Genomic DNA, 24,634 nt, shown 5'->3' on the forward strand with positions numbered 1-24,634 from the left:
GGATCTTGCTGTGATGTATGTCAGAGAGTGTTTTGCCTATGTTCTCCTCTAAGAGTTTTATAGATTCTGGTCTTATGTTTAGATCTTTAATCCATTTTGAGTTTACTTTTGTGTATGGTCTTAGAAAGTGTTCTAGTTCATTCTTTTACAAGTGGTTGACCAGTTTTCCCAGCACCACTTGTTAAAGAGATTGTCTTTAATCCATTGTATATTCTTGCCTCCTTTGTCAAACATAAGGTGTCCATAGGTGTGTGGATTTATCTCTGGGCTTTCTATTTTCTTCCATTGATCTATATTCCTGTCTTTGTGCCAGTACCATACTGTCTTGATGACTGTGGCTTTGTAGTAGAGCCTGAAGTCAGGCAGGTTGATTCCTCCAGTTCCATTCTTCTTTCTCAAGATTGCTTTGGCTATTCGAGGTTTTTTTGTATTTCCATACAAATTGTGAAATTATTTTTTCTAGCTCTGTGAAAAATACCGTTGGTAGCTTGATAGGGATTGCGTTGAATCTGTAGATTGCTTTGCGTATTATACTCATTTTCACTGTATTGATCCTTCTGATCCATGAACATGGTATATTTCTCCATCTATTAGTGTCCTCTTTGATTTCTTTCATCAGTGTTTTATAGTTTTCTATATATAGGTCTTTAATTTCTTTAGGTAGATATATTCCTAAGTATTTTATTCTTTTCGTTGCAATGCTGAATGGAATTGTTTCCTTAATTTTGCTATTTTCTCATTATTAGTGTATAGGAATGCAAGGGATTTTTGTGTGTTGATTTTATATCCGGCAACTTTGCTGTATTCATTGATTAGCTCTAGTAATTTTCTGGTGGAGTCTTTAGGGTTTTCTATGTAGAGGATCATGTCATCTGTAAACAGTGAGAGTTTTACTTCTTTTCCAATTTGGATTCCTTTTATTTCTTTTTCTGCTCTGATTGCTGTGGCCAAAACTTCCAAAACTATGTTGAATAGTAGTGGTGAGAGTGGGTATCCTTGTCATGTTCCTGACTTTAGGGGAAATGCTTTAAAATTTTCACCATTGAGGATAATGTTTGCTGTGGATTTGTCATATATAGCTTTTCTTATGTTGAGGTATGTTCCTTCTATTCCTGCTTTCTGGAGAGTTTTTATCATAAATGGATGTTGAATTTTATCAAAGGCTTTCTCTGCATCTACTGAGATAATCATATGGCTTCCTGCAGCTCAATTCCAGAAAAATAAATGACCCAATAAAAAAATGGGCCAAAGAACTAAATAGACGTTTCTCCAAAGAAGAAATACAGATGGCTAACAAACACATGAAAAGATGCTCAACATCACTCATAATCAAAGAATGGAAATCAAAACCACAGTGAGGTACCATTTCACACCAGTCAGAATGGCTGTGATCCAGAAGTCTACAAGCAATAAATGCTGGAGAGGGTGTGGAGAAAAGGGAACCCTCTTACACTGTTGGTGGGAATGCAAACTAGTACAGCCACTATGGAGAACAGTGTGGAGAGTCCTTAAAAAACTGGAAATAGAACTGCCATATGACCCAGGAATCCGACTGCTGGGCATACAAACCGAGGAAACCAGAAGGGAAAGAGACACGTGTACCCCAATGTTCATCGCAGCACTGTTTATAATAGCCAGGACATGGAAGCAACCTAGATGTCCATCAGCAGATGAATGGATAAGAAAGCTGTGGTACATATACACAATGGAGTATTACTCAGCCATTAAAAAGAATACATTTGAATCAGTTCTAATGAGGTGGATGAAACTGGAGCCTATTATACAGAGTGAAGTAAGCCAGAAAGAAAAACACCAATACAGTATACTAATGCATATATATGGAATTTAGAAAGATGGCAACAACAACCCTGTATCTGAGACAGCAAAAGAGACACAGATGCATAGAACAGTCTTTTGGACTCTGTGGGAGAGAGGTGGAGGGGGAATGATTTGGGAGAATGGCATTAAAACATGTATAATATCATATAAGAAATGAATCGCCAGTCCAGGTTCGATGCAGGATACAGGAAGCTTGGGGCTGGTGCACTGGGATGACCCAGAGGGATGGTATAGGGAGGGAGGTGGGAGGGGGGTTCAGGATGGGGAACACGTGTACACCCGTGGTGGATGCACGTTGATGTATTGCAAAACCAATACAATGTTGTAAAGTGAAAAAAAATAATGATAATAAAAAAGAGTGCCTTTTGATGAACAAAACAGATTAATACTGATAAACTGTTTTATCAGTTTTTTTTTTTCAGGGTATTATTTTTTTTCTTTCAGCAATCATGCTTTTGGTATTGAATCTAAGAACTCTGCCTAACCACAAGGTCACAAAGATTTTCTTCAATGTTTTCCTCTGAAAGTTTAAAACTTTTACATTTTATATTTAGGTCTCTGGTAAACTTTGATTAAAGTTTTACATTAAGTAAAAATTGAGGGAGAGGAGCTAAGATGGCGGAGGAGTAGGACGGGGAGAATACTTTCTCCCCCACAAATTCATCAAAAGAACATTTAAATGCTGAGTAAATTCCACAAAACAACTTCTGAAAGCCGGCAGAGGACATCAGGCTCCCAGAAAAGCAACCCAAGTCTTCGAAAGGAGAGAGAAGAAATACAGCTCCAGTCACCAGAACACCGACACAAGCTTCCCTAACCAAGAAACCTTGACGAGCCACCTGTACAAACCCACACAGAGCGAGGAAACGCCACAATAAAGAGAACTCCACAAACTGCCAGAATACAGAAAGGACACCCCAAACTCAGCAATTTAAACAAGATGAAGAGACAGAGGAATACCCAGCAGATAAAGGAACAGGATAAAAGCCCACCAAACCAAACTAAAGAGGAAGAGATAGGGAATCTACCTGATAAAGAATTCCGAATAATGATAGTGAAACTGATCCAAAATCTTGAAATCAAAATGGAATCACAGATAAATAGCTTGGAGACTAAGATCGAGAAGATGCAAGAAAGGTTTAACAAGGGCCTAGAAGAAATAAAAGAGAGTCAATATAAAATGAATAATGCAATAAATGAAATTAAAAACACTCTGGAGGCAACAAATAGTAGAATAACAGAGGCAGAAGATAGGATTAGTGAATTAGAAGATAGAATGGTAGAAATAAATGAATCAGAGAGGATAAAAGAAAAACGAATTAAAAGAAATGAGGACAATCTCAGACACCTCCAGGACAATATTAAACGCTACAACATTCGAATCATAGGGGTCCCAGAAGAAGAAGACAAAAAGAAAGACCATGAGAAAATACTTGAGGAGATAATAGTTGAAAACTTCCCTAAAATGGGGAAGGAAATAATCACCCAAGTCCAAGAAACCCAGAGAGTCCCAAACAGGATAAACCCAAGACAAAACACCCCAAGACACATATTAATCAAATTAACAAAGATCAAACACAAAGAACAAATATTAAAAGCAGCAAGGGAAAAACAACAAACAACACACAAGGGAATTCCCATTAGGATAACAGCTGATCTTTCAATAGAAACTCTTCAAGCCAGGAGGGAATGGCAAGACATACTTAAAGTGATGAAAGAAAATAACCTACAGCCCAGATTATTGTACCCAGCAAGGATCTCATTCAAATATGAAGGAGAAATCAAAAGCTTCTCAGACAAGCAAAAGTTGAGAGAATTCAGCACCACCAAACCAGCTCTCCAACAAATACTAAAGGATATTCTCTAGACAGGAAACACAAAAACAGTGTATAAACTCGAACCCAAAACAATAAAGTAAATGGCAACAGGATCATACTTATCAGTAATTACCTTAAATGTAAATGGGTTGAATGCCCCAACCAAAAGACAAAGACTGGCTGAATGGATACAAAAACAAGACCCCTACATATGTTGTCTACAAGAGACCCACCTCAAAACAGGGGACACATACAGACTGAAAGTGAAGGACTGGAAAAAGATTTTCCATGCAAATAGGGACCAAAAGAAAGCAGGAGTAGCAATACTTATATCAGATAAAATAGACTTTAAAACAAAGGCTGTGAAAAGAGACAAAGATGGTCGCTACCTAATGATCAAAGGATCAATCCAAGAAGAAGATATAACAATTATAAATATATATGCACCCAACACGGGAGCGCCCCAATATGTAAGACAAATGCTAACAAGTATGAAAGGAGAAATTAACAATAACACAATAATAGTGGGAGACTTTAATACCCCACTCACACCTATGGATAGATCAACTAAACAGAAAATTAACAAGGAAACACAAACGTTAAATGATACAATAGACCAGTTAGACCTATTTGATATCTATAGGACATTTCATCCCAAAACAATGAATTACACCTTTTTCTCAAGCGCACATGGAACCTTCTCCAGGATAGATCACATCCTGGGCCATAAATCTAGCCTTGGTAAATTCAAAAAAATAGAAATCATTCCAAGCATCTTTTCTGACCACAATGCAGTAAGATTAGATCTCAATTACAGGAGAAAAACTATTAAAAATTCCAACATATGGAGGCTGAACAACACCCTGCTAAATAACCAACAAATCACAGAATAAATCAAAAAAGAAATCAAAATTTGCATAGAAACTAATGAAAATGAAAACACAACAACTCAAAACCTGTGGGACACTTTAAAAGCAGTCCTAAGGCGAAAGTTCATAGCAATACAGGCATACCTAAAGAAACAAGAAAAAAGTCAAATAAATAACCTAACTCTACACCTAAAGCAACTAGAAAAGGAAGAAATGAAGAACCCCAGGGTTAGTAGAAGGAAAGAAATCTTAAAAACTAGGGCAGAAATAAATGCAAAAGAAACAAAAGACACCATAGCAAAAATCAACAAAGCCAAAAGCTGGTTCTTTGAAAGGATAAATAAAATTGACAAACCATTAGCCAGACGCATCAAGAAACAAAGGGAGAAAAATCAAATCAATAAAATTAGAAATGAAAATGGAGAGATCACAACAGACAACACAGAAATACAAAGGATCATAAGAGACTACTATCAACAATTATATGCCAATAAAATGGACAACGTGGAAGAAATGGACAAATTCTTAGAAAAGTACAACTTTCCAAAACTCGACCAGGAAGAAATAGAAAACCTTAACAGACCCATCACAAGCACGGAAATTGAAACTGTAATCAAAAATCTTCCAGCAAACAAAAGTCCAGGTCCAGACGGCTTCACAGCTGAATTCTACCAAAAATTTAGAGAAGAGCTAACACCTATCCTGCTCAAACTCTTCCAGAAAATTGCAGAGGAAGGTAAACTTCCAAACTCATTCTATGAGGCCACCATCACCCTAATACCAAAACCTGACAAAGATCCCACAAAAAAAGAAAACTACAGGCCAATATCACTGATGAACATAGATGCAAAAATCCTTAACAAAATTCTAGCAATCAGAACCCAAGAACACATTAAAAAGATCATACACCATGACCAAGTGGGCTTTATCCCAGGGATGCAAGGATTCTTCAATATCTGCAAATCAATCAATGTTATACACCACATTAACAAATTGAAAAACAAAAACCATATGATTATCTCAATAGAAGCAGAGAAAGCCTTTGACAAAATTCAACATCCATTTATGATAAGAACTCTCCAGAAAGCAGGAATAGAAGGAACATACCTCAACATAAGAAAAGCTATATATGACAAACCCACAGCAAACATTATCCTCAATGGTGAAAAATTGAAAGCATTTCCTCTAAAGTCAGGAACAAGACAAGGGTGCCCACTTTCACCATTACTATTCAACATAGTTTTGGAAGTTTTGGCCACAGTAATCAGAGCAGAAAAAGAAATAAAAGGAATCCAAATTGGAAAAGAAGAAGTAAAACTCTCACTGTTTGCAGATGACATGATCCTCTACATAGAAAACCCTAAAGACTCCACCAGAAAATTACTAGAACTAATCAATGATTATAGTAAAGTTGCAGGATATAAAATCAACACACAAAAATCCCTTGCATTCCTATACACTAATAATGAGAAAACTGAAAGAGAAATTAAGGAAACAATTCCATTCACCATTGCAACAGAAAGAATAAAATACTTAGGAATATATTTACCTAAAGAAACTAAAGACCTATATATAGAAAACTATAAAACACTGGTGAAAGAAATCAAAGAGGACACTAATAGATGGAGAAATATACCATGTTCATGGATTGGAAGAATAAATATAGTGAAAATGAGTATACTACGCAAAGCAATCTACAGATTCAACGCAATCCCTATCAAGCTACCAATGGTATTTTTCACAGAGCTAGAAAAAATAATTTCACAATTTGTATGGAAATACAAAAAAACCTCGAATAGCCAAAGCAATCTTGAGAAAGAAGAATGGAACTGGAGGAATCAACCTACCTGACTTCAGGCTCTATTACAAAGCCACAGTTATCAAGACAGTATGGTACTGGCACAAAGACAGCAATATTGATCAATGGAACAAAATAGAAAGCCCAGAGATAAATCCACGCACCTATGGACACCTTATCTTTGACAAAGGAGGCAAGAATATACAATGGATTAAAGACAATCTCTTTAACAAGTGGTGCTGGGAAAACTGGTCAACCACTTGTAAAAGAATGAACTAGAACACTTTCTAAGACCATACACAAAAATAAACTCAAAATGGATTAAAGATCTAAATGTAAGACCAGAAACTATAAAACTCCTAGAGGAGAACATAGGCAAAACACTCTCTGACATACATCACAGCAGGATCCTCTATGACCCACCTCCCAGAATATTGGAAATAAAAGCAAAAATAAACAAATGGGACCTAATTAAACTTAAAAGCTTCTGCACATCAAAGGAAACTATTAGCAAGGTGAAAAGACAGCCTTCAGAATGGGAGAAAATAATAGCAAATGAAGCAACCGACAAACAACTAATCTCAAAAATATACAAGCAACTCCTACAGCTCAACTCCAGAAAAATAAATGACCCAATCAAAAAATGGGCCAAAGAACTAAATAGACATTTCTCCAAAGAAGACATACAGATGGCTAACAAACACATGAAAAGATGCTCAACATCATTCATTATCAGAGAAATGCAAATCAAAACCACTATGAGGTACCATTTCACGCCAGTCAGAATGGCTGCGATCCAAAAGTCTACAAGCAATAAATGCTGGAGAGGGTGTGGAGAAAAGGGAACTCTCTTACACTGTTGGTGGGAATGCAAACTAGTACAGCCACTATGGAGAACAGTGTGGAGATTCCTTAAAAAACTGGAAATAGAACTGCCTTATGATCCAGCAATCCCACTGCTGGGCATACACACTGAGGAAACCAGAAGGGAAAGAGACATGTGTACCCCAATGTTCATTGCAGCACTGTTTATAATAGCCAGGACACGGAAGCAACCTAGATGCCCATCAGCAGATGAATGGATAAGAAAGCAGTGGTACATATACACAATGGAGTATTACTCAGCCATTAAAAAGAATACATTTGAATCAGTTCTAATGAGATGGATGAAACTGGAACCTATTATACAGAGTGAAGTAAGCCAGAAAGAAAAACACCAATACAGTATACTAATGCATATATATGGAATTTAGAAAGATGGTAACAATAACCCTGTGTACGAGACTTCAAAAGAGACACCGATGTATAGATCAGTCTTATGGACACTGTGGGAGAGGGAGAGGGTGGGGAGATTTGGGAGAATAGCACTGAAACATGTATATTATCATGTATGAAACGAGTCGCCAGTCCAGGTTCGATACACGGTACTGGATGCTTGGGCCTGGTACACTGGGACGACCCAGAGGGAGGGTAGGGGAGGGAGGAGGGAGGAGGGTTCAGGATGGGGAACGCGGGTATACCTGTGGCGGATTCATTTCGATATTTGGCAAAACTAATACAATATTGTAAAGTTTAAAAATAAAATAAAATTAAAAAAAAAATTGAGGTACGGGTCAAGGTTTACTTTTTTGTTTTGCATAGAGACATCCATTGTTCCCAACTGCCTTTGCACTTTTATAAAAAATCAATTGATTTCATTTGTGTGGCCTGTTTTTCTTTTCTGTATCATTCATCTGGGCCTGTACCTTTGCCAGCATTGGACTGTTTTGATTATTATAGCTTTATGGTAAATACTGAAGTCAGATAGGATAAAACCTCCAACTTTCTTCCTCATTTTTAAATTTTGTGGCTCCTTGAGCTCCTTTGTCTTTCCAAATAAATTTAGGGTCAACTTATTCACACCAACAAAGAAATCCTATTTGTTATTGCAATTACTTTGAATCTATAGATCAATTTGGAGGTGATGTGTTGTGTTCAGTCGCTTAGTCGTGTCCAACTCTTTGTGACCCCATGGACTGTATCCTGCCAGGCTCCTCTGTCCTTGGGGATTCTCCAGGCAAGAATCCTGGACCGGGTTGCCAAGCCCTCCACCAGGGGATCTTTCCAAGCCAGGGATTGAACCCATGTTTCCTGCATTGCAGGCAGATTCTCTAACATCTCAGCCACCAGGGAAGCCCAAGAGTACTGGGTGGGTAGTCTGTCACTTCTCCAGGGGATCTTCCCAACCCAGGAATCAAACCAGGGTATCCTGCATTGCAGGCAGATCCTTTACCAGCTGAACTACCAGGGAGACCCCCGTTTGGAGGCAACTGACATCATAATAATATTTAAACATGTAGACATGGTCTAGTTCTACACTTATTTGTGTCTTCTTTTTCTTTCATCAGTGTTTTTATAGATGTCATTCTGTACATAATCTGTAAAATTTGTACCTCTTTTTATTTTTTTATGCTAATATACTTTTAAACAAAAAACTTAATTCAATTTTTATTGCTATTATATAGAAATATAAGTAGTTTCTAAAATTATTTGCTTATGTATTATTATTATTATTTTTGGTGGTACTGGGTCTTCTTTCCTGTGTGAGGGCTTTTTCTAGTTGTGGTACACGGGCTTTCTCGCTGCGGTGGCTTCTCTTGCTGTGGAGTCTGGGGTCACGGTGCACAGGCTTCTGTGGTTGCAGCAGGTAGGCTCAGTAGGTGTAGCTTGCAGGTCCTAGAGTGTATACATGCACGCACGCTCAGTTGCTAGTCGTGTCTGACTATTTGTGACCCCCATGGACTGTGGCCCACCAGGCTGCACTGTCCATGGAATTTTCCAGCCAAGAATCCTGGAGTGGGTTGCCATGTCCTCCTCCAGGGGATTTTCCCAACCCAGGGATGGAACCTGCATCGCCTGTGTCTTCTGCACTAGCAGGTGGATTCTTTACCACTAAGCCACCTGGGAAGCCCCCTAGGTGAGTGGGCTTCAGTAACTGTGGCATGCAGGCTGTAGTTGGGGTGCACTGGCTTTCGTTGCTCTGCAGTCTGTGCAATCTTCCCCAGTCAGGGGTCGAATCCATGTCCCCTGCATTGGCAGGTGGATTCTTATTGACTGAGTTCCCAGGGAAGTCCAAGAAATATAATTAATTTTTCTTACTCCAGGCTTGCATCCTTCAACTTGCTAAACCCTCATGTATTTCTACGACTCTTTTTGTAGATTTTAAGGGTTTTCAATGTGGACAATCACATCCTCTGTGAGTAGAGATGATTTCATTTCTTTGGTATGCACCCTTTTATTTGTTATTTTGTTGCCCAAGATGTGATGTAAGTATGATGTTGAAAGAATGCAGAGAGAAGACACCTGTGTCTTGCTCCTGGTCTTAGAGGAAAAGCATTCAGTCTCTTACAAAAATCCTCATCAAAATACTAGCAAACTGAATTCAGCAGCAAATTAAAAGAATTGTACACCATGACCAAGGGGGATCTCCTGCCAGAATGCGAGGGTGGAAGGAGTGATATGAACATCAATGAATATAACACACCACATTAATGGAATGGAGGGGGAAATCCATAATCATCTCAATTGATGCAGAAAACGCATTTGACAAAATTCAACACTTTTTATGATAAAAACACTCAACAAACTGAAAGTAGAAGGAAACTGTCTCAACATAATAAAAAAAAAATATGTATATGAAAGACCCACAGCAAACATCACACTCAACATTGAAAGACTGAAAGCTTTTCTTTTAAGATCAGGAGCAAGGCAGGGTTGCCCACTTTTGCTACTGCTATTCATCAGTCCTGGAAGTTCTAGGAGAGCAGCTGGACAAAAGGAAAAATAAAAGCCGTTTAAGTTGAAAAAGAAGAAGTAAAATCATCTCCATTCACAGATGTTATATATACATAATCCTTATATGTACAAAATTCTAAAAATTCCATACCTACACACCAAACCATTACAACTAATAAGTGAATTCAGCAAAACAGCAGGATACAAAGTCAATATATAAAAAATTAGTTGCATTTCTATACACTAATAATGAATAACCCTAAAAGGAAATTACAAAAATGATTCCATTTAGAATATCATCAAAAAGTAAAATACTTAGGAATTAATCAAGGAGGTCAAAAACTTATCCAGTGAAAACTACAAATCATTGTTGAAAGAAATGAAAGAAGACATAAGTAAATGGAAAGACACCCCATATTTATGGATTGGAAGCTTTAATATTGTTAAGATATCATTACTATCCAAACCAATCTACATGTTAAATGCAGCTGCTATCAACATTGATGACTTTTCACAGAAATAAAAAAAAAAAAACTCATTCTAAAATTTATATGGAATCTTAAGGGACCTTGAATAACCAAAAAAGAAAAATCCTGAAAAAGAACAAAGACAGAGGAATCATACTCCCTAATTTCAAAGCTCACTACAAAGCGACAGTAATCAAATAGAGTGGTACCGGCACAAATTCAGACATAGAGATGAATGGAAGAGAATACAGGATCCAAAAACAAACCCTCACACAATCGGTCAAACCATCTTTGACAAGGGCATTAAGTCCATTCACTGGAGAAAAGACAGTCTTTTCAACAAATGGTTCTAGGAAAATTGGATATTCACATGCACAAGAATGAAGTTAGATCCATACCTAACATCATACACAAAATTAACTCAAAGTGGATCCTCAATCTAAATGTAAGATCTGTAACTATAAAACTCTTTGAAGAAAAAATAGGACAAAACTTCACAACCTTGAATTTGGCAGTCATTTCCTGGATATGACACCAGTGACACAGTCAGCATAAGAAAATATAGAGATGGGACTTTAAGAAAATTTTAAATATTTTTCATCAAAATGTAGTATCAACAGAGAACAAAGGGAACCCAAAGAAATGTGAGGAAACATTTGAAAATCATATATCTGATACGAGATTGATATCCAGAACGTATAGAGAACTCCTAAAACTCAGTAACAACAAAAATCTTAACTCAGAAATGAGCAAAGGCCACGAATAGACATTTTTCCAAAGAAGATATACAAATGGCCAATAAGCACATGAAAATATACTCAATAGAACTAATCATTAGAGAAATGCAAATCAAAACTATAGTGAGGTACCACCTTACACCTCTTAGAAGAATGACCATTTATTTAAAAAAAAAACATAAATATAGGTGAGATTGTGAAGAAACTGGAACACTTGTACACTGTTGGTGGGAACATGAACCAGTACAGCTACGTGGAAATCAGTATGATGGTTCCTCAATACATTAAATGTAGCATTAGTGTATGATCCAGTATTTCTACTGGGTCTGTGCTGAAAAGAATTGAAAGCAGAATCTTGAAGAGAAATTTGTAATACCACATTCATAGAAGCATTTTTCACAATAGCTAAAAAGTGGAAGTCATTCAGGTGTTCACTGCTAGATGAATGGATAAGCAAAATGTGGTACACACATAGAATGGAATATTATTCACCTGTTAACAAGAAGTAAATCTGGCACTATTATGGACGAAGCATGAGGACATTATGGTAAGATAAATAAGTCAGTCACAAAAAGACAAACACTTTGTGATTTCACCTACACGAAGTACTTTAGAGACAAAAAGTAGAATGATGCTTTCCAGGGGCTGTGAGAAAGGAAGGATGGGTATTGTTGTTTAATGTGTATAGAGTTTGTTTTGCAAGATAAAGAGTTCCAAGTGTGGACAGTGGTGATGGTTACACATGGTTATGAATGTACTTAATACCACTGAACTGTACACTTTAAAGTGGTTAAGGTTGTAAACTTTGTGTTATGAATATTTTCCCTCAATAAAAAAAATAGAAAAAGGCTATCAAGGCATGAAGGAACATGAAGGAAACGTAAATGCACAGTCCTAAGTGAAAGAAGCCAATCTGAAAAGTTTCCACTCCTGATGGTTCCAAGGATATGACATTCTGGAAAAGACAAAACTATGGAGTCGGTAAAAAGATCAGTGGTTGCCAGGGTTAGCAGGGAAGAAGAGATGAACACATGGAGCACAGAGGATTTTTAGGGCAGGGAAACTATTCCGTAATGCTCCACATGTGCTATAAGACAGTTATCAAAACACATAGAACTCAGCAACAGTGAGAGTAACTCTAATGTAAACTATGGAATTTGGGTGATATTAACATGTCAGTGTAGGTTTATCCATTATAAGGAATGTAGCCCATTTGTAACAAATGCATCAAATCACAAGATACTGATGGTGGGGTAGGCTGCACCTGTGTGAGGGTATGGATATATAGGAACTCTGTACTTCCTACTCAGTTTTGCTCTGAACCTAAAACTGCCCTAAAAAACAAGATATGTTAAGTTGATACACGACAATTGAGGAGATCTAGGTTTTTTTAAGTGAATTTTGGTTATTTGTGCCTTCAAAGAATGAGTCCATATCACCTTAATTGCTTATTGCATTTCCTTTTAATATCTGGGGGCGTCTGTGCTAATTTCTCCTCTTCCATTCCTATTATTTTCTCTCAGAGTTGAGGCAACATCCTTCAGAAGAGCCAACCCATGTCCTGAGACTTATGAATATTTCCAACAGGCTGGTGGGGGCAGGTCCATTTAAGGCTGTCTCTCATCTCTGCCAATCAGTCCAGCTAACTTTATGGGTTTTCCCAGGCTCAGCCTCACACCTGTTTGCTTATCATTTCTCAGGGGACACTTAAGGGAGGCCTTCCGTGGACAGGGGAGTTTCTCAGAACAGCTCTCTTCTCTCTGGCATCCTGACCCCGGACACTAGCTGCGCCACAACGCCCCCAATTTGCAGACCAGCTCTAAAACTGAGGGATCCATGGCACTCCACCTGGGTTTCTGGCCTGGGTGCTGGAATCATTCTCGAGGGGGTGAGCTGGGCAGCTGTGAGACCCACTCAGTTTCTTTCCCCTCCCAGGTGGGCCTGTGCTGTCCTCCTCAAGTCCAGCATCTCAACCTCCTTGTGTCTGGACCTTGTTAGTTCTCTGGATCAGTCGGGGGGGGAAGGTCATCCAGCCCCTCTCACCCCACACGGTTGGAGCAGCCCTCCCCCCTCCCACCACATTTCTGCTAAAAGTGCAGACCCCCTGGCTGACCAAAAGGGGTGACCCCAGCCACCTACAGGTTGTGTCACACGGGGTCCTTAGGTCACCCGCATGGAGCGGACTCAAGGGGCCAGTTCCATATGTTTCAAGGGGGCAGGAACAGTCCAGGGAGCCTGAGAAACCCCTAGACCATGACAGGTCTGCAGGGGAGCAGCTGCGGGCCAGGGCCTGAGCAGGCACTGACTTCCTGGAGAAGCAGGAGCCCCACCTGGCGACCCTGTCCAGAAGGGTCAGGCCAATGCCCTTTGGGGTCTCAGTCACTTACTGCCGGGGCTTTCCCGGTGACTCAGACGGTGAAGAACCTGCCTGCAACGTAGGAGATCCAGGTTCGACCCCTGAGTCAGGAAGATCCCCTGGAGAAGGGAATAGCAACCCACTCCAGTATTCTTGCCTGGAGAATTCCATGGACAGAGGAACCTGGTGGGCTACAGTCTATGGGGTCTCAGAGAGTCGGACATAACTGCGTGACTAACACACTCGTTTACCAACAGAAACGCTTTTGGCTAGAGGAGACTAGTGTCAGGTCACAATCGTGTGCTTCCTTCCACCCCTGCACCCACCCACCAGAGATCACATGAAGGGAGCAATCAGGTGATGACGTGAGTTTATTTATCCAGGTGCCTGATGGGGCACTGACTGGTTGGAAATCGAGGCCAAGTGACCCAGCTAGAGGATGTGGAGTGGTAGGGGGGCAGGTGACCCAGAGACAGCTAGAGGCGACTCCTGGGAGGCAGAAGCCCCAGGGAGCCGTGAAGTCGGGGTTCCTGGGGCAGGAGTGAGAGGTCAGTCAGTCAGGACAGTGGACACATCGGGGACCCTGTCCTGAGTGAGGGAAACCACCCAGCCCAGGTCAGGACAGAGACCAAGTCACAGGTGGAAACTGAGCTCGGCTGGCTCTGGGGACACATGCCAGGTCAGCAGCAGGCCTCCGGGGCCAAGGTTGGGATGCAGCAGGCCGGGCGGGAGCATGCAGGCCTGCAGAGGAGGGACACGGAGGAGGCCGGGTGGCAGCAGCTGGGCTGGCAGGAGGACTTGGGCACACAGCAGGCGGGGCGGCAGAGGAGGGACACAGAGGTGGAGGGTCTGCAGCAGCACGAGGGGGCTAAGCAGGGGGAGGCCTCACAGCACACGGGCCTGCAGCAGACAGGCACGCAGCAGGCCTGCTGGCAGGGGGAGGAGGTGCAGCAGGAGGGCTGGCAGCTAGACTGCTGGCAACATGAGGAGGTAGAACAGGGGGAGGCCGCACAGCAGACTGGCCTGCAGCAGACAGGTGTACAGCAGACAGGCTTGCAGCAGACAGGTGTGCAGCAGACTGGCCTGCAGCAGACAGGTGTACAGCAGACAGGCTTGCAGCAGACAAGTGTGCCGCAGATGGGCCTGCAGCAGACAGGTGTGCAGCAGACGGGCCTGCAGCAGACGGGCTCACAGCAGGCCTGCTGGCAGGGGGAGGAGGTGCAGCAGGAGGACTGGCAGCTAGATTGCTGGCAGCACGAGGCTAGGCAGGAGCTGCTGCAGGCTGGCTGGCAGCAAGGGCTGGACTCGCAGCTCACTGGGGCACAGAGGAGGGTCAGGCGGGGGGCTGGGGCACAGCAGCTGAGGGCACAGCAGGGGGGCTCGCAGCAGCTCTCTGGACAGTCATAGCTCAGGTCGCTGGAGCAGACAGACAGGGTGCAGGCTGCCATGGTGGAGGTGGTGGGGCTGGAGGAGGGTTTGTGTGTGTGTGAGTGTATGAGCTGTGTGTGTGAGGTGCTTGGGGATGCAGGGCTTTTATACCTATTCCTTGGCTTGTGTTGTCCCCACAGGAGACTCCCAGGCCCTCCCTTCCTTGTTGGGGTTGAGAGCTGGCGGCAGGAGCCCCTCATTAGTGCTGGCATAGTTTCCACAATAGTTTTCACTCATTAAACCTGTGAGCGTAAATGTCCCATGTTGCAGGATGTTTTTCCATTTCTCCTTTGTTTGGCTCCAGAAAAGATATAGAAAATATCTAGGTAAGATCCTACATGAAATGAACCCTGAATATTCATTGGAAGGACTGATGCTGAAGCTGAAGCTCCAATCCTTTGGCCACTGTTTCAAAGAGCTGACTCATTAGAAAAGACCCTGATGCTGGGCAAGATTAAAGCAGGAAGAGAAGGGGACAACAGAGGACGAGTTGGTTACATAGTATCGTTGACTTAATGGACATGAGTTTGTGCAAGCTCTGGGAGATGGTGAATGACAGGGAAGCCTGCTGTGCTGTAGTCCATGGGGCCACGGAGAGTGGGACACGACTGAGCGACTGAACAGCAGGAACAATGCTGAGTGAGGTTTAGAGGTGATCATCTTTCTAAATTGGTGAATTTAGATGTCGCAGCTCTCCTCTGTTTGAGGTGCAGTACTTTTAATAATATTTTGAGTTTTACGCATTTTTAAACTTAGGTGTAAAGTCACATGTGCACGTCTGTAAAATGCAAGTGGTCCAGGAGATGTGACCATGCAACCAGGTGAGAGTCGTGTTCAGCAGGGGCTGGGAGATCCTGGCACTCCCCCTCAGCAGCTGCTCTGCCGGCAGGAAGCATGGTGACAGGGACATCCAGTCCCCTGCAGCCCCGCCAGTGTGCCTGAGACGAGCGTTAACGGAGCGTGGTCATACGTGGAGTCTGTTAGGAGATTTCGGGGAGCAGCGCTCACAGGTGTCTGAGTCAGGGGCCGCGTTCATCAACATTTCACCCAGACCCAACTGCTCACAGCACACCCTGTGCACCACACACTTCTCAGCTGAGCAATCTGCCCCCCTGGCCTGCCTTCCTCAAGGGGAATGTCCTGAAAGACCCAGAGAGAGGGAGGGCCTCCTCCTGGAGAACCGCGTGTGAGCAGCGGAGACTCGAGGACCCGAGGCAACACCCAGAAGTAAAGCTCAGGCAAGAGTTGGTTTTCCTTGTGGATACAAGAAGATGTGGTCCCAGGGAGCCTGGAACAGCAAGTCAGCAAGGGCTGACTCTGGGGAAGACAGTGACATCTAGGCAGTGGTCATCACAGTGGCCCTGACCATGGCTGTGGGGTCAGATGACACTGTCTGAGCACCTGTTCTAGGCCAGGTGGTGAGCTGAATGCTCTACACCTGCCAAGTCACTTGATTTCACATCCACTCAGCAAGGAAGTTTCTGTAAGTAGGTGAGGAAGCCCAGGCACAGAGAAGTTAAGCAACCATGTCCAGGTCACACAGCCCAAAGTCTCAGGACTGGGACTGGAAGCCAGCCGTCTGTGTATAGGATCGAGGCTCTTAGCCAGGCCTCCCCCAGGCCAACTTCAGTGCTACTCGCAGAAGGAAGCACGTGTCCAGGGAAGCTTAGCACCAGGCAGCTGAGCTGAAAATTTACAACAGAGGCGGGAAGCAGCAAAATTAACACCACAGAAAATCAACTCTGTGGTTTTCAGGACAAACACTGCTAGTTCCTCCACTCCACAGAGGTAAAGTATGCATGCTTGCTCGGGGGCTCAGTCGTGTCTGACTCTTTGTGACCCCATGTCCTGAGACTTACGAATATTTCCAACAGGCTGGTGGGGGCAGGTCCATTTAAGGCTGTCTCTCATCTCTGCCAATCAGTCCAGCTAACTTTATGGGTTTTCTCAGGCTCAGCCTCACACCTGTTTGCTTATCATTTCTCAGGGGACACTTAAGGGAGGCCCTCCGTGGACAGGGGAGTTCCTCAGAACAGCTCTCTTCTCTCTGGCATCCTGACCCCGGACACTAGCTGCCCCACAACGCCCCAAATTCGCAGACCAGCTCTAAAACTGAGGGATCCATGTCACTCCACCTGGGTTTCTGGCCTGGGTCCTGGAAACATTCTCGAGGGGGTGAGCTGGGCAGCTGTGAGACCCACTCAGTTTCTTTCCCCTCCCAGGTGGGCCTGTGCTGTCCTCCTCAAGTCCAGCATCTCAACCTCCTTGTGTCTGGACCTTGTTAGTTCTCTGGATCAGTCGGGGGGGAAGGTCATCCAGGCCCTCTCACCCCACACGGTTGGAGCAGCCCTCCCCCCGCCCACCACATTTCTGCTAAAAGTGCAGACCCCCTGGCTGACCAAAAAGGTGACCCCAGCCACCTACAGGTTGTGTCACACGGGGTCCTTAGGTCACCCGCATGGAGCGGACTCAAGGGGCCAGTTCCATATGTTTCAAGTGGGCAGGAACAGTCCAGGGAGCCTGAGAAACCCCCAGACCATGACAGGTCTGCAGGGGAGCAGCTGCGGGACAGGGCCTGAGCAGGCACTGACTTCCTGGAGAAGCAGGAGCCCCACCTGGCGACCCTGTCCAGAGGGGTCAGGCCAATGCCCTTTGGGGTCTCAGTCACTTACTGCCGGGGCTTCCCCGGTGACTCAGACGGTGAAGAACCTGCCTGCAATGTAGGAGATCCAGGTTCGACCCCTGAGTCAGGAAGATCCCCTGGAGAAGGGAATAGCAACCCACTCCAGTATTCTTGCCTGGAGAATTCCATGGACAGAGGAACCTGGTGGGCTACAGTCTATGGGGTCTCAGAGAGTCAGACATGACTGCGTGACTAACATGCTCGCTTACCAACAGAAATGCTCTTGGCTGGAGGAGACTAGTGTCAGGTCACAATCGTGTGCTTCCTTCCACCCCTGCATCCACCCACCAGACATCACATGAAGGGAGCAATCAGATGATGACGTGAGTTTATTTATCCAGGTGCCTGATGGGGCACTGACTGGTTGGAAGTCGAGGCCAAGTGACCCAGCTAGAGGATGTGGAGTGGTAGGGGGGCAGGTGACCCAGAGACAGCTAGAGGCGACTCCTGGGAGGCAGAAGCCCCAGGGAGCCGTGAAGTCGGGGTTCCTGGGGCAGGAGTGAGAGGTCAGTCAGTCAGGACAGTGGACACATCGGGGACCCTGTCCTGAGTGAGGGAAACCACCCAGCCCAGGTCAGGACAGAGGACCAAGTCACAGGTGAAGCCTGAGCTCGGCTGGCTCTGTGGTGACATGCCAGCTCAGCAGCAGGGCTCCAGGGCCAAGGTTGGGATGCAGCAGGCCGGGCGGGAGCACGCAGGCCTGCAGAGGAGGGACACGGAGGAGGCCGGGCGGCAGCAGCTGGGCTGGCAGGAGGACTTGGGCACACAGCAGGCGGGGCGGCACATGGGGCGGCAGAGGAGGGACACAGAGGTGGAGGGTTTGCAGCAGGACGAGGGGGCTGAGCAGGGGGAGGCCTCACAGCACACGGGCCTGCAGCAGACAGGCACGCAGCAGGCCTGCTGGCAGGGGGAGGAGGTGCAGCAGGAGGGCTGGAAGCTAGACTGCTGGCAACATGAGGAGGTAGAACAGGGGGAGGCCTCACAGCAGACAGGTGTGCAGCAGACAGGTGTGCAGCAGACGGGTCTGCAGCAGACAGGTGTACAGCAGACGGGTTTGCAGCAGACAGGCCTGCAGCAGACGGGCTCACAGCAGGCCTGCTGGCAGGGGGAGGTGGTGCAGCAGGAGGGCTGGCAGCTAGATTGCTGGCAGCAGGAGGCTGGGCAGGAGCTGCTGCAGGCTGGCTGGCAGCAAGGGCTGGGCTCGCAGCTCACTGGGGCACAGAGGAGGGTCAGGCGGGGGGCCGGGGCACAGCAGCTGGGGGCACAGCAGAGGGGCTCGCAGCAGCTCTCTGGACAGTCATAGCTCAGGTCGCTGGAGCAGACAGACATGGTGGAGGCTGCCATGGTGGAGGTGGTGGGGCTGGAGGAGGGTTTGTGTGTGTGTGAGTGTATGAGCTGTGTGTATAAGGTGCTTGGGGATGCAGGGCTTTTATACCTGGCCGTTGGCTTGTGTTGTCCCCACAGGAGACTCCCAGGCCCTCCCTTCCTTGTTGAGGTTGACAGCTGGCTGAAGGAGGCCCTCATTAGTGCTGGCATAGTTTCCACAATAGTTTTCACTCATTAAACCTGTGAGCGTAAATATCCCATGTTGCAGGATGTTTTTCCATTTCTCCTTTGGCTCCAGAAAAGATATAGAAAATATCTAGGTAAGATCCTACATGAAATGAACCCTGAATATTCATTGGAAGGACTGATGATGAAACTGAAGCTCCAATCCTTTGGCCACTGTTTCAAAGAGCTGACTCATTAGAAAAGACCCTGATGCTGGGCAAGATTAAAGCAGGAAGAGAAGGGGACAACAGAGGACGAGCTGGTTACATAGTATCGTTGACTTAATGGACATGAGTTTGTGCAAGCTCTGGGAGATGGTGAATGACAGGGAAGCCTGCTCTGCTGTAGTCCATGGGGCCACGAAGATTGGGACATGACTGAGCGACTGAACAACAGGAACAATGCTGAGTGAGGTTTAGAGGTGATCATATCTCTAAATTGGTGAATTTAGATGTCGCAGCTCTCCTCTGTTTGAGGTGCAGTACTTCTAATAATATTTTGAGTTTTATGCATTTTTAAACTTAGGTGTAAAGTGACATGTGCACGTCTGTAAAATGCAAGTGGTCCAGGGGATGTGACCGTGCAACCAGGTGAGAGTCGTGTTCAGCAGGGGCTGCGAGATCCTGGCACTAACCCCCAGCAGCTGCTCTGCCAGCAGGAAGCATGGTGACAGGGACATCCAGTCCCCTGCAGCCCAGCCAGTGTGCCTGAGAGGAGTGTTAACGGAGCGTGGTCATACGTGGAGTCTGTTAGGAGATTTCAGGGAGCAGCGCTCACAGGTGTCTGAGTCAGGGGCCGCGTGCATCAACATTTCACCCAGACCCAACTGCTCACAGCACACCCTGTGCACCACACACTTCTCATCTGAGCAAGCTTCCCCCCTGGCCTGCCTTCCTCAAGGGGAATGTCCTGAAAGACCCAGAGAGAGGGAGGGTCTCCTCCTGGAGAACCGCATGTGAGCAGCGGAGACTCGAGGACCCGAGGCAACACCCAGAAGTAAAGCTCAGGCAAGAGTTGGTTTTCCTTGTGGATACAAGGAGATGTGGTCCCAGGGAGCCTGGAACAGCAAGTCAGCAAGGGCTGACTCTGGGGAAGACAGTGACATCTAGGCAGTGGTCATCACGGTGGCCCTGACCATGGCTGTGGGGTCAGATGACACTGTCTGAGCACCAGTTCTAGGCCAGGTGGTGAGCTGAATGCTCTACACCTGCCAAGTCACTTGATTTCACATCCACTGAGCAAGGAAGTTTCTGTAAGTAGGTGAGGAAGCCCAGGCACAGAGAAGTTAAGCAACCATGTCCAGGTCACACAGCCCAAAGTCTCAGGACTGGGACTGGAAGCCAGCTGTCTGTGTATAGGATCGAGGCTCTTAGCCAGGCCTCCCCCAGGCCAACTTCAGTGCTACTCGCAGAAGGAAGTACGTGTCCAGGGAAGCTTAGCACCAGGCAGCTGAGCTGAAAATTTACAACAGAGGCGGGAAGCAGCAAAATTAACACCACAGAAAATCAACTCTGTGGTTTCCAGCACAAACACTGCTACTTCCTCCAATCCACAGAGGTAAAGTATGCAGGCTTGCTCAGGGGCTCAGTCGTGTCTGACTCTTTGTGACCCCATGGACTGTAGCCTGCCAGGTTCCTCTGTCCATGGGATTCTCCAGGCAGGAATACTAGAGTAAGGTGCTACTTATTCCAACAGAGTGTAGTGAAATTTGCTCAGTCATGTCTGACTTTTTGTGACCCCATAGATTATACAGTCCAAGGAATTCTCCAGGCCAGAATACTGGAGTAGGTAGCCTTTCCCTTCTCCAGGGGATCTTCCCAACCCAGGGATCAAACCCAGGTCTCCCACATTGCAGGCAGATTCTTTACCAGCCAGCCACAAGGGAAGCCCAAAAGATGTAAAGCATAAATCCCCAAATATGATGAGAGAAAATGTAATAAACAGACCATGTGTTTCGCTGACACCAAACGTGACCGCTCAGTTGCTAACAAGGAAGAAGGAAGAGCTAGGACAGAACAGTAGACAGGACTGAACACGAACCACTCTGAGCTGAGCCCACCAAGCTGTATGTGTTTGGACTGGAAGAGCCTCATGAATTCAAGAGCACTGGATTTTTAGAGCCCACCGTAAACATACATTCAGTCAGTTCAGTTCAGTCACTCAGTCATGTCTGACTGTGACCCATGGACTGCAGCACGTCAGGCCTCCCTGTCCATCACCAACTCCTGGAGTTGACTCAAACTCACGTCCATTGAGTCAGTGATACCATCAAACCACCTCATCCTCTGTCATCCCCTTCTCCTCCTTCCTTCAATCTTTCCCCCATCAGGGTCTTTTCAAATGAGTCAGCTCTTTGCATCAGGTGGCCAAAGGATTGGAGTTTCAGCTTCAGCATCAGTCCTTCCAATGAACATTCAGGACTTATTTCCTTTAAGATGGACTGGTTAGATCTCTTGCAGTCCAAGGGACTCTCAAGAATCTTCTCCAACACCACAGTTCAAAAACATCAATTCTTCAGCGCTCAGCTTTCTTTATGGTCCAACTCTCACAACCACACACAACTACTGGAAAAACCATAGACCAGACAGACCTGTGTTGGCAAAGTAACGTCTCTGCTTTTCAATATGCTTTCTAGGTTGGTCATAACTTTTCTTGTAAGAAATAAGCGTCTTTTTATTTAATGGCTGCAGTCACCATCTGCAGTGATTTTGGAGCTCCCTAAAAAATCAAGTCTGCCACTGTTTCCACTGTTTCTCCATCTATTTGCCATGAAGTGATGGGACCAGATGCCATGATCTTTGTTTTCTGAATGTTGAGCTTAAGCCAACCTTTTCACTCTCCTCTTTATCTTTCATCAAGAGGCTCCTTAGTTCTTCTTCACTTTCTGCCATACGGGTGATGTCATCTGCATATCTGAGGTTATTGATATTTCTCCCAGCAATCTTGATTCCAGCTTGTGCTTAGCCAGCCCAGTATTTCTCATGATGTACTCTGCATGTAAGTTAAATAAGCATGGTAACAATATAGAGCCTTGATGCATTTTTTTCCCTATTTGGAACCAGTCTGTTGTTCCATGTCTAGTCCTAACTGTTGCTTCCTGACCTGCATACAGATTTCTCAAGAGACAGGTCAGGTGGTGTGGTATTCCCATCTCTTTCAGAATTTTCCACAGTTTATTGTGATCCACACAGTCAAAGGCTTTGGCATAGTCAGTAAAGAAGAAATAGATGCTTCTCTGGAACTCTCTTGCTTTTTTGATGATCCATCAGATGTTGGTAATTTGATCTCTGGTTCCTTTGCCATTTCTAAAACCAGCTTGAACTCTGGTAGTTCACAGTTCATGTACTGTTGAAGCCTGGCTTGGAGAATTTTGAGCATTATTTTGCTAGCGTGTGAGATGAGTGCAGTTGTGTGGTAGTTTGAGTATTCTTTGGCATTGCCTTTCTTAGGGATTGGAATGAAAACTAACATTTTCCAGTCCTGTGGCCACTGCTGAGTTTTCCAAATTGGCAGTTTTTAAATGAACTGAATGAAGGGCAGCTCCATCTCCAGGTAGGAAGAAACGGCCGACAGTCTGGTCTGGAAATGAACTATTACCAGGCAGACCCCGGACCTCTCCCACCAAACAGTGAAAGACACAGAGCTTCTGGGGGAACACTGGGGACTAAAGCTCATTTTTCCTTTTTTCAAATTATTACATCTTTCTCCTACATTGGCAGGCCAAGTCTTTACTAGTAGTGCCACTTGGGAAGCCCCTTATATCTTTCTCAAGTAAAGAGAACAGCAGTGTATTTTCACATAAGCAAGAGCTTGGAAAACACTCTATTCATGATTCCCTCTTGGAGAAACACTTAAAGAAACAAGACAAATGATGGGACTCCCCTGGAGGTCCAGTGGTTTAGGATCCGCCTTCCACTGCATGGGGTGTGAGTTCAGTCCCTGGTCAGGAGGCCAAGATCCCACACGCCCCTCAGCCAGAAAAACCGAAACACAGAAAAGAAGCAATGTGGCAACAAATTCAATAAGGACTTTAAAAATGGTCCAGATGAAAAAAATCTTAAGACCATAAACCAGGAAGAAAGAAGACAAATGGCCAAGGATGAAACATACAGGAGAACATGGGGAATTGGGCAGGTGTAGGTGAGAATAAAAGACGCTTACTCCTTGGAAGGAAAGTTATGACCAACCTAGATAGTATATTGAAAAGCAGAGATATTACTTTGCCAACAAAGGTCCGTCTAGTCAAGGCTATGGTTTTTCCAGTGGTCATCTATGGATGTGACAGTTGGACTGTGAAGAAAAGTAAAGTAAAGTAAAAAGTCACTCAGTTGTGTCCGACTCTTTGCAACCCCATGGACTATAGCCTATCAGGCTCCTCTGTCCATGGGATTCTCCAGGTAAGGATACTGGAGTGGGTTGCCATTTCCTTCCAGGGGAGAAGTTACTGCTGCTGCTAAGTCACTTCAGTCGTGTCCGACTCTGTGCGACCCCATAGACGGCAGCCCACCAGGCTCCCCCGTCCCTGGGATTCTCCAGGCAAGAACACTGGAGTGGGTTGCCATTTCCTTCTCCAACGAATGAAAGTGAAAAGTGAACATGAAGTCGCTCAGTCATGTCTGACTCTTAGCGACCCCATGGACTGCAGCCTACTAGGCTCCTCCATCCATGGGATTTTCCAGGCAAGAGTACTGGAGTGGGATGCCATTGCTGTGAAGAAAGCTGAGCGCCAAAGAATTGATGCTTTTGATCTGTGGTGTTGGAGAAGACCCTTGAGAGTCCCTTGGACTGCAAGGAGATCCAACTAGTCCATCCTAAAGGAGATCAGTCCTGGGTGTCCATTGGCAGGACTGATGCTGAAGCTGAAACTCCAATACTTTGGCCACCTCATGTGAGGAGTTGACTCATTGGAAAAGACCCTGATGCCTGGAGGGATTGGGGGCAGGAGGAGAAGGGGACAACAGAGAATGAGAGGGCTGGATGGCATCACCGACTCAACGGACATGAGTTTGAGTGAACTCCAAGAGTTGGTGATGGACAGGGAGGCCTGGCGTGCTGTGATTCATGGGGCAGCAAAAAGTTGGATACGACTGAGTGACTGAACTGAACTGAGGTGAGAAGAAAAGGAAGAAAATTCTAAATGGCCAGAGAGATGGGTTCTGTTGGTACACACAGTCTGATCCTTCCCAGGCAGTGACCCTGGTGAGGTTCTGATACTTCATTAATATCAGATGTATTGAAATGCTAAGCTTTTGGATTGTTGTTGCTGATCAGTCACTAAGTGAAGTCCAATTCTTTGTGACCCTATGGACTGCAGC

At 44.8% G+C, this 24,634-nt stretch overlaps 3 protein-coding genes across 3 annotated transcripts in view; all 3 read right to left on the reverse strand.

The window, feature by feature from the left end:
* The window catches only part of TSPEAR (thrombospondin type laminin G domain and EAR repeats), a 177,531-nt gene that overhangs the window by 59,765 nt on the left and 93,132 nt on the right, over positions 1–24,634 (reverse strand).
* Positions 13,164–15,105, reverse strand: LOC783329 (keratin-associated protein 10-1). Its single transcript, XM_059889472.1, has 2 exons — positions 14,846–15,105; positions 13,164–14,740 (listed from the first exon to the last, which is right to left on the reverse strand). Exons 1-2 carry the CDS (start codon positions 15,103–15,105, stop codon positions 14,338–14,340), a joined length of 663 nt encoding a protein of 220 aa, XP_059745455.1. The 3' UTR covers positions 13,164–14,337.
* On the reverse strand, positions 18,408–19,119 carry LOC783535 (keratin-associated protein 10-11). The gene has a single exon (XM_024996811.2). The coding sequence runs from the start codon at positions 19,110–19,112 to the stop codon at positions 18,408–18,410; it is 705 nt and encodes a 234-aa protein (XP_024852579.1). The 5' UTR covers positions 19,113–19,119.

The sequence above is a fragment of the Bos taurus genome, chromosome 1 (assembly GCF_002263795.3).
Source record: "Bos taurus isolate L1 Dominette 01449 registration number 42190680 breed Hereford chromosome 1, ARS-UCD2.0, whole genome shotgun sequence".
Taxonomy (NCBI): Eukaryota; Metazoa; Chordata; class Mammalia; order Artiodactyla; family Bovidae; genus Bos; species Bos taurus.